Source organism: Dipodomys merriami, unplaced genomic scaffold (genome assembly GCF_024711535.1).
Source record: "Dipodomys merriami isolate MVZ:Mamm:240054 unplaced genomic scaffold, mDipMer1.0.p SCAF_64, whole genome shotgun sequence".
Classification (NCBI taxonomy): Eukaryota; Metazoa; Chordata; class Mammalia; order Rodentia; family Heteromyidae; genus Dipodomys; species Dipodomys merriami.
In genome coordinates this window covers 3201930-3211954 of record NW_027206224.1, presented here as the reverse complement: position 1 = coordinate 3211954, position 10025 = coordinate 3201930, and the positions used below count along the sequence as shown (strand labels likewise).

At 52.9% G+C, this 10025-nt stretch overlaps 1 protein-coding gene across 1 annotated transcript; it reads left to right on the top strand.

Annotated features, from left to right (window-relative positions):
• Positions 1 to 348: 348 nt before the first annotated feature.
• On the top strand, positions 349 to 9991 carry LOC138815323 (puratrophin-1-like). The gene is made up of 22 exons (XM_070004664.1): positions 349 to 862; positions 1004 to 1099; positions 1175 to 1298; positions 1387 to 1480; positions 1554 to 1628; positions 1704 to 1820; positions 1966 to 2064; positions 2156 to 2301; positions 2457 to 2595; positions 2698 to 2814; positions 5376 to 5558; positions 5805 to 6279; positions 6358 to 6385; positions 6460 to 6706; positions 7294 to 7383; positions 7461 to 7682; positions 7762 to 7932; positions 8020 to 8197; positions 8577 to 8693; positions 8850 to 9086; positions 9168 to 9283; positions 9449 to 9991. The coding sequence occupies exons 1-22, from the start codon at positions 349 to 351 to the stop codon at positions 9452 to 9454; spliced, it is 3591 nt and encodes a 1196-aa protein (XP_069860765.1). The 3' UTR covers positions 9455 to 9991.
• The last annotated feature ends 34 nt before the right edge of the window (positions 9992 to 10025 follow it).

The window sequence follows — 10025 nt, the reverse complement described above, 5'->3', positions numbered from 1 at the left end:
GGGGCCTGCTGGGGTCTGGAGGGCCTGCGAAGCCGGGGCGTGAGGGCGTGTCCGACGGTGGGGCCCCCACCGTGCAAAGACTCATGGGAGCGCGACGCGGGTCTGAGCCCCAAGGGAGATCCTCACCCCCTGGTGTTCTTCTTCCGCAGGCCCGAACTCCAACAGCCACGGCATTCCCTGGGTTCTGGCACCTTCTATGGCCTAGGGCGCCCTGCCTGCATTGCCGCTGGAGGACTGCCAGACCATCTTCAATCCAGTTCCTGGATGAGCTCGGCTTTTCCTTTACACTGGTGCCCAGTCACTGGCTCATTTGCCCAGAGCAGACCGACCAATTCTTAGCACCGGGTGATGGCAGGGCCCTTGGAGGATGGGAACGTGTCCCGAGATTCCCAGGGCCATGCCACAGACTGGAGGTTTGCTGTGTGCAGTTTCAGGGATGCTTGGGAGGAGAAGGAGGACCCTGCTACTCAGATACAGGTTAAGGTCCCCCGTCCTTCAAGACCAATTGCAGGGGCAGCTCAGAGCAAAAAGCTACAGGACAGCCCCTTATCCAGGGAACTGCGGTCACCTCCAGAACCAAGGGCAGTGGACGGGTCAGGAGATGGCCAGAGGACTACATTAGGAGGCTCCTCAGTCCAGTCAGAGGAGCCAGCCCTCACTGGAATGGAGAGCCTTCTGAGTCCCATGTCCTCCCATCTCAACCTAGCTCAAGATGAAAGTGACAATGGAGGGGGAGGTGTGGTAAGGGGCGAGGGTCTGGGTGGGACATTGCCAGCTAGCTTTGTTGCTGGAGGCTTGCTGTCCAACGCTGTGGACCTTGGAGACCCTCTACCAGAGACTTCATCAAAGCTACTGAAGGCAGGTAAGGAAGGCTGGCCTTAGGAAGGATGGCTATACCTGGGGGTAGGTGTTGAGATTTGTGAAGTCTCTGACTCTACTCAGCCTGTAGCCCTGGCCTATGGGTAGGGGTCCAACAATGACCCAGGCCATTTCCCTTCTCAAGACCCCAGTGGATCCAGCGTTCCTAAGCTTTCTGACTGCCTCCTAGCCCAAGACCTCACCTGGGAGCTGCTGGCCAGTGGCATGGCTGCCTTGCCAGGTAGCTGGGAGAGTCTGGTAGTGATGGAAGAAGGGCGCCTCCATTGGGTGGGTGTTTACTATCTCATCTCCCCAGGGACTCGGGATGTAGAAGGCCGAGCAGTGCTGCTGCTGTGCGCCAACAGCTCAGCCTGGCTTCACCCCAAGTGCAACAGCCATGAACTCATCTGCCTCCTGCTCTACCTGCGAGGAATCCCCAGGTTTGGAGGAAGTGGTTGGAGGACTGACTTTGAGCCAGCATTTTCAGGGTTTGGAAATCGGATATTAAAATAAAGCTCATCCCTTTAGGCCCGAAGTACAGGCCCTAGGACTGACTGTAGTAGTTGATGCTCGAATTTCTTCCCCGAGTTCTTCTCTCTTCTGGGGGCTCAGGAAACTACAAGTGAGTACAGGAGTGTGGCTCCATTTCATTCCTTTAAGAGTTGGTGGTGGGGCTGAGCTCTGATTCCTTGCAGGAAGCAGCTCCAGGATCTGTACACAGGATACTGCTAGTGGGAAAGATGCCAGAGGCAGTGCCTTCAGGGCTTCAGGTAAGGAGCGAGGGTGATTGCGGTGGAGGTAGGTTCTTCTCCAACCAACTCTGGCTCCTAACACCTTCTTCTTAGTTGGAGCAGCTGCCTTCCCATCAGAGCTTACTGACCTACATCCCCACTGCTGTGTTGCCCACTTCGCTTGGAGGACACCTGCCTTACTGTCACCAGAGTTGGCTGGATTTCCGGTTGGTCAGTGCACCAGGGGCGGCAGAGTACAAGGGAGTTGTGTAGGGCCCGGTCTGCAGAGGAGCTCTCCTGAGTCAGCCTGAGTAAAGCTGGCTGCAGTGGCCTGGAACCAGCACTGCCCACTAATCATGCCTGCCCCTCCTCACAGCGTCTGGAAGCCCTACTGCAGAGCTGTCAGGTGGTTTGTGCCCTGCTTCAGGAGGCCATTGAGAGAATGAAGGCTGTGCCCCAGCCCATGGCACCTGGAGTGAGTGTCCCCTTCTCATACCTCTGAATGTTCTTAGACTCCTTCCTTGTTGTCTCCCATGTCCACCGTTGCCTGTTGCCCTTAATCATAGGAAGTTGGTCAGCTGCTACAGCAGGCTCAAATCCTGATGCAGCAGGTATTAGACTCACCACAGCTGGCATGGCTACAATGCCAAGGGGGCTTGGAACTGGCTTGGCTGAAGCAGGTCTCAGAGATGACCCTGAGCCCAGACTATAGGTAGGTACAAACCCAGCTCCCAGATCCTGCTCACCATATCTTGCCGAGCACTCAACTGGCTGGCTCAGTACCAGCCAGGATTATGAGTCTCAGGGCAGGGTGGAATTGAGTAAGAGGACCCACAAGGTATCAAGTAGCACATATACCCTATGTAGGCCAGCAGTGGACAAGGCTGATGAGCTGTATGGCCAAGTGGATGGACTGCTGCACCAGCTGACCTTGCAGAGCAACCAGCGGATACAAGCCTTTGAGCTGCTCCAAACACTGGAGGCCCAGGAGGGTGGGCTGCACCAGGTGGGAACCATTTGTTCAGAGCCAGCTGCTGTTGATTTCCAGGGTGAACCCCCGCCTCCCCACAGCATCTGTTCTCACCATTCCCTGCTTATGTCTATCCAGATTGAAGTGTGGCTACAGGAGGTAGGCTGGCCAGGCCTGGAAGAGCCAAGCGAACCCTCACTGGACATGCTGCTCCAGGCTCAAGGCCCTTTTCAAGAACTGGACCAAGTGGCCCAGGTAAATTTGGACATAGTTCATTCTGGAGGGATTGAGGCATTTGACCAGGGCCTAGGATGGCAGGAGTGAGTGAAAAGAAGCCAGTCTATCCAGTTCTTTTGGAGCTCACCAAGCAGCAGAGGAGATGCGTTAGAACCCAGGCTCATAGTCATACATGTTTTCAGACAGAGGTAAGAACTCTGGAGAGAAGCAGTGCAGTGCCTCTCCCTGCCTTCGGAGCAAAGACCTGATCTAGCAGGTGTTTTAGGAAACATTTTGGAGGGACTTTTAAAGCTGAAAGTTGAAGGATAATTTGGGGTCAAACAGATGGAAGAGGGTTGGAAATGGTCATTTTAGGCTGGGAAATAGCTTTTTTTTTTTTGGTCATTCGTGGGGCTTGAACTCTGGGCTTCGGTGCTGTCTCAGTGCTCTTCAGCTCAAGGCGAGTACACAGCAGCACTTCTGGTTTTCTGGTGGTTAATTCGATATGAGAGTCTCACGGACTTTCCTTCCCAGGCTGGCTTTGTACTGTGATCCTTAGATCTCAGCCTCCTGAATAGCTAGGATTACAGGCATGAGCCACCAGCACCCAGCCTAACATGTTTGCAGATCCGTTGTCAGGAGGAAATATGTTCCTGAGAAACTATAAAGCCAGTGAGGGTGAAATGTGAAGCAGGAGAGATGAGATGAAGCTGATCACTGCACCCTGTTACAGTGAAAAGTTTGGGCAAGAAAGTTTCATAGTCAGTTCCATATTCCAGGAAGATATTCTTGGTTTCTGTGCACACTTTGTCTTGTAGGGTGGGTGTGGAAGTCCAGTGAAGAGACACAGTGGAAAATGTATTCACACGTGTGTGTGTGTGTGTGTGTGTGTGTGTGTGTGTGTGTGTGTGTGTGTGTGTGTGTGTGTGTGTGTGTGTGTGTGTGTGTGTGTGTGTGTGTGTGTGTGTGTGGAATGGGTCCCATGACCTACCTTAAATCTAAATCCTAAATCTGCAGATACTCAAGTTCCTCATATAATTTTTTTTTTGTCAGTTGTGGGGCTTGAACTCAGGGCCTGGGTGCTGTTCCTGAGCTTTTGCACTCAAGGATAGTGCTCCAGTGGTTAACTAGAGAAGACTCACAGGGACTTTTCTTCTGGGACTGGCTTTGAACTGCAATCCTCAGATCTCAGCCTTCTGAGTATCTAGGATTTCAGGAGTGAGCCACCAGCACCCAGAAATTTTCTTTTTAAAACTCCATTTAAAAAAACACAACAAAAATGGGATAGTATTTTATATAACCAACACATATCCTTCTATATACTTTAAACCTGCTCTAGATTAATTATACCTGGTATTGTGTATGTGCTATGTATATGGTTAAGACTATTTAAGGAATAAGAACAGGGAAAAGAAGTTTTTATTTCTTCAGATTTTTTTTTTCTTTTTGTACTGTTTGTGGGACTTGAATGTAGGACCTGGGCAATGGCCTTGAGCTTTTGTGCTCGAGGCTAATGCTCTGCCACTTTAAATCATAGCACCATTTCTGGCTTATTGGTAGTTAATTGGAGATAAGAGTTTCTCAGACTTTCCTGTTCAGTCTTTGAACTGTGATCCTCAGATCTCAGCCTCCTGAGCAGCTAGGATTACAGCGTGAGCCACTGACACATGGCTTACAGGACTGTTTTTTCCCTCCAAACATTTCCAGTGTAAGATTAATTGAATCCATGTGGGATCTGCAGGTAGAGAGAACTGTCTCTAGTGCTTTTTCTGGACAGGATGGTGGGTGTGCAGGGAGATGGACTAGCAAAGTTTATAGGACTTGCTGATGCATCCACGTGGAAAAGGCAGTTGTAAAGATGAGTGGGTGCTGTTCCTAGGAAGTTCTAGGGGATGAGGAGAATCTAAGGAAGGGCATTTGTAAGTCAGGTCACAGGTGTGGTCCCCTCCACCCCCCTCCCTGCCCCCAGTTGTAGGGCATGAATTCAGGGCTTGGGTGCTGTCCCTGAGCTTTTTCCATTCAAGGCTCGAATTCTACCACTTTGAGCCACAGCCCCACTTCTGGTTTTCTGGTGGTTAATTGGAGATAAGAGTCCCACAGACTTTTCTGCCTGGGCTGGCTTTGAACTGTGATCATCAGATCTCAGTCTCTTGAGTAACGAGGATTATAGGCACCCCGCTTATTGGTGTGCTTTTGAGATGGCTGGGAAGGAGTGAAAAGGAAGGCCTTTGGGATTGGAGTCAGGATGTAGAGGGCCATTTTGTGGGGGTTGAAATGATCTTTGGGGTGTGATCACATAAGATTGCCTGGAGGAGAGCACACTGTCCTTATGAACCCAGTTAAGGAAAGGAGAACATCTGGAATAACTGAGGACAAGGAGGGTCAGGAGGGTGGGAGGAGTTGGGGCCCAGGAGAGAGAAGACTGAGTGCTGCTGAGAAGTGGACTCAGAAGGCTTGAGAGGGGGCTGTGTAGGATGGAGTAGGTGGAGGATAGTTTTCCACCTTTAGACTTAGTGACATGGAGATGGTCAATAGGAAAGATCTAAGTTCAGGGCCAGACTCCCAGGCCTGAGCTAGCTGAGTGCAGTCTTTCTTTCCAGGAGCAAGTCAGGCAAAGTGAGAAGTTTCTGCAGTCCCTGGCTGGCCAGGAAGCTGCTGAGCTGGGTCCCCCTGGAATACGCTTTCTGGCCCTGAAAGCCCAGCTGACAGAATTCTCTAGGGCTTTGGCCCAGAGGTGCCAGCGGCTGGCAGATGCCCAGAAGCTCTCTGAGTTCCTCAAGCAGGTGGGTGGGTGAGCTTCCTTGTCCCTGGCTCTTTGGTCATTGGGGCTGAGGAAAGGGCTGCCCCAGCTCCACCCATAGCCTGAGCTTTTCCTGTTATCTGTTCTCTTTCTTTGCCTTCAGTCTGATCTTAAAATCTAAGCACTAGCCTGGAGTCAGCCTCCTGGGAGTAGAGTGGGTAGAGGGATAGAAGGTGTGGCAGACTCTCCAAGGTCCCCCTCTTATGCCCACGTGGCCTTGATGTTGCAGGCCTCAACATGGGCTGAGGCGGGCCAGCAGGTATTGGCAGAGCTGGAACAGGAGCGCCCAGGTGTTGTGCTGCAGCAGCTGCAGCTGCACTGGACCAAGAACCCTGACTTACCTCCTGCTCACTTCCGGAAAATGTGGGCTCTGGCTACAGGCCTGGGCTCAGAGGGCATCCGCCAGGAATGCCGCTGGGCCTGGACCCGGTGCCAGGATACATGGCTGGCCCTAGACCAGAAGCTAGAGGCTGCGCTGAAGTCACTACCAACAGGCAGCACAGCTAGCTTGTGTGCCAGCCAGGTCCCCACTGTACCTGCCACCCCTCCCCTGAGGAAGTCCTACAGCTTTGACCAGAACCTGGGCCAGAGTCTCCGAGAGGCTGTGCACCACTGTCACCGAGCAGCCACTGTCACTGCCTGCCACAGACCAGAGTCTGGAGGAGGTGCCCAGCTCAGATCATCCTCAACTATGCCTCCACCTGGCAGCCCCACCACTGCTACTGCCTGCCATGTACCAGAGTCTGCAGGAGGTACCCAGCCCTCCACTGTGTCTCCACCAGGCAGCTCTGACCTCAGGAGCCCCAACAGGTACAGGCAGTGGGCATGTCAGGGAGGGTCGTGGAAGGAAGATATCTTGGGTCCTGACTCTTCTTCCCTGGCAGGCTTCAGCTTGTGCTGGCAGAGATGGTGGCCACAGAACGGGAATATGTCCGGGCTCTTGACTATACCATGGAGAACTATTTCCCTGAGCTGGATCGCCCCGATGTGCCTCAGGGCCTCCGAGGCCAGCGTGCCCACCTTTTTGGCAACCTGGAGAAGCTGCGGGACTTCCATTCCCATTTTTTCCTTCGTGAACTGGAGGCTTGCACCAGGCATCCTCCCCGAGTGGCCTATGCCTTCCTGCGCCATGTAAGCCACCGAGGTCTGGCTGATGATCTCCCCTCCCCCCACAATGAGCTGTTGTCCTGTGCTAGGTACAGCGAAGAGTCAGATCCACAAGGTCCCAGAGTCTCAGGGTATTTTTATTTATATAGGGGAGACACATGAAAAAATCATTCTAGGTTATACTTGGGGCTAGGAAAAGAAGCAGGACAGATAACATGAAGTACTGGTATGGCAGTGGGTATTTGAACTTAGGCTAGAGGAACCAGAATGAGTTCCACACCAGGAAAGAGCCAGTCCAAAGCTTGCCAGTCATGGTGAGCATGGCTGAATGTAGTGAGGGAAGATGGTCTGAGGTAAGGTAATACCAGAGATTGTCTCAGAGCCATGGAGGGACAGAGCTGAATGCAGAGGCTATTTGAGGAGACTGCTTTCACAGAGGGCCTGCCTCATCTTCACTGTGCCTGTTCTTGCTTATTCAAAGCAGTATCTGTGGAAGGATCCCTCTGAGAACCATCTGTTGACATTTTAGTTATCTCAAGCCAAAAGAGTGGTTTGCCTGGGATAGGGGTAGGGGTAGCCTTTGCACCTGACCTGACCATGTGTCTTTGTAGAGGGTGCAGTTTGGGATGTACGCACTCTACAGCAAGAATAAACCTCGTTCTGATGCCCTGATGACCAGCTATGGTCATGCCTTCTTCAAGGTAGGAAGGCCCAAAACTGTTTGAGGGGGAAGGTAGGTGGCATACTGAAACTCAGTGATTTCCCACCTACCTGGTAGGACAAGCAGCAAGCCCTGGGAGACCGGCTGGACTTAGCCTCCTACCTGCTAAAGCCCATCCAGCGCATGAGCAAGTATGCACTGCTGCTGCAGGAGCTGGCCCGGGCCTGCGGGGGCCCTGTACAAGAGCTGAGTGCCCTGCAAGCTGCCCAGAACCTCGTGCACTTCCAACTACGACACGGCAATGACCTGCTAGCCATGGATGCCATCCAGGGCTGTGATGTGAGTCATCCCAGGCCACGGTGGGCAGGTGCTATGGGTGTAGGAGGGATCAGGCACCCACTAGGCCCCAACTTTACAGGTTAACCTAAAAGAACAGGGGCAGTTGGTGCGACAGGATGAGTTTGTGGTGCGCAGTGGGCGCCACAAATCCCTGCGTCGTGTTTTCCTCTTTGAGGAACTGCTGCTCTTCAGCAAGCCTCGCCATGGGCCCACAGGTGTTGACGTGTTTACCTATAAGCGCTCCTTTAAGGTAGGCGGACCGGATCCTGCCCCCACCCTGTGCCAGTCCCCAATTCTCACTCATGCCTTACCAAGCCCCTCTGCCCTGGCCATACAGATGGCAGACCTGGGCCTTACTGAATGCTGTGGGGATAGCAAACTGCGTTTTGAGATTTGGTTCCGACGCCGCAAGGCCAAGGACACCTTTGTGCTGCAGGCCTCCAGCTTGGCTACCAAGCAGGCCTGGACAGCTGACATCTCTCGCCTGCTCTGGAGGCAGGCTGTCCACAACAAGGGTGAGTCCTGACTCTTACTTTACCCTGCACTTCCCTCCCCACAGGGTATATGGATAGATGTCTTGTAGGGATCCAGAGAGGACTTAAGAACCCAGAAGAGCGTGGGAAAGGGGAGAAGGCCCTGTGGCAGCCACCATTGCAAGAGAAAAAAGTTCAAAGTCAGCCAGTCCTGCAACCACTGTCTAACTTGGGGAAATAATTAACTTCTTTAGGCATCCAGAGCCTCACCTCTACAAAGGCATTATAGAACCTACCTTAGGAATGGTTGGGAGGAGAAAACCTGGCACCAGAAAGGCTCAGGGCACAGGACAGTAATCCACAGGATATGGGTATACAAAGAAAGACTTTTAGGCCTCACTTATGTCTACTCTCCACTCAGAGGTGCGCATGGCTGAGATGGTGTCCATGGGTGTGGGGAACAAGGCCTTCCGGGACATTGCCCCCAGTGAGGAAGCTATCAACGACCGCAACATCAACTATGTCCTGAAGGGTCGAGGTAGTGGGCAGGAGGGGACAGGAGGTGGGGGTGAGGAAAACTGTGCAGGAGGCAGTGGACCTTTGTCAGCCCTGGCCTGTACTGCCCTGGAGACCTCAGGCAAGACAGGGTTCTGACCTAGGACCTGTCTCAACTTGACTCTCTCTCTTAACATAGAAATTCGCTCTCGGGCCTCCATTGCTGTGGCTCCATTGGACTATGACAGCCCCTACGTGGGTGCCACAAGCACGCTTCCTGGAGACCGTGCCTCCTGCTCTGTGCTGGGTTCTCTCAACTTGCATCTGTATAGAGATCCAACTCCTCTGGGCGTCCGCTGGCCCCTGTATCCCCCCAACTTCCCAGAGGAAGCCGCACTGGAGACTGAGGCAGAGCTGGGCAGCCAGCCCTCTTTGAGTATGTCAAGGCTTATCTAGACACAGGAGGTGTGGCTTTCTGGGTCTCCCCTACTGAAACTCACCCAGTCCCTCTCTCTAGCTCCTGAAGACTCAGAGGTCTCATCCCAGTGCCCATCAGCCAGTGGTTCCAGTGGCTCTGACAGCAGCTGCGTGTCAGGGCAGGCCCTGAGCAGAGGCCTTGAGGACCTGTACTATGTAAGTGCTATCTTTCTGTCTTGTATCCATTAGTTCCTGTACCCTACCCTGGTTCTCTGGCCAATGGAGGACAGCTGGAGAGAGGGAGGCACAGAGTCATTTCCCAGAGACCTCCCTGTCCCAGAACCAGGGAAGCAGGCATTCATACCTGGCCTGGAACTACAGGTCTGAGCCCAGGCTCGAAGATGATCCAGTAGTCAGGACCTCCAAGAAACATCACTTCTCTGGATCTGCTGTGACCAAGGCATGACCAGTACCAGAGCTACCTCCTTTCCACCTGTACAGCCGTGTTGACTACCCTTTCTGATGCTGTGACCATCCATGGACTAGCCTGGGGCCTCTTTAGAGGTGTCTGGCTATAGGGACTAAACAACTACTATGATCATAGGTTCTTGCCTCCACGTCTCCTCCTCTTGGTCCCTTCTAGCTCCCACTCTAATTGTAAATTAGGGACAGTCTGGCACAAAGGATATTTCTAAACTCTCGGCTGGTGGGGTACTGTAGTGCTCTAGGCAGTGACTGGGCTGCCCCTAGCTCTCAGGAGGGACACAGGTGCAAGCTGGGTTCACAGCAGGTGCGTTCTAACCTCTTGCCTTAAACTCAGGCTCCCCAGACTAAGGGGCAAGCCCACCTCTGAAGGGCTTTTGCCCTTGCCTCCCCTGTCAGGCCCAGCCTCTTGTTTTCTAGACAGTTTGGTTATTTTGATGTGATGCCTTTTGAACAGTTTTCATTTAAAGTTTAC

Bases quoted from the DNA above. Each gene is read 5' to 3' on its own strand.
- LOC138815323 (XM_070004664.1), top strand. From the start codon at position 349: ATGGCAGGGCCCTTGGAGGATGGGAACGTGTCCCGAGATTCCCAGGGC. The intron at 1,821-1,965 runs GTCAGTGCACCA...CCCTCCTCACAG, and splicing joins GTTGGCTGGATTTCCGGTTG to CGTCTGGAAGCCCTACTGCA. The intron at 9,087-9,167 runs GTATGTCAAGGC...CCCTCTCTCTAG, and splicing joins GGGCAGCCAGCCCTCTTTGA to CTCCTGAAGACTCAGAGGTC.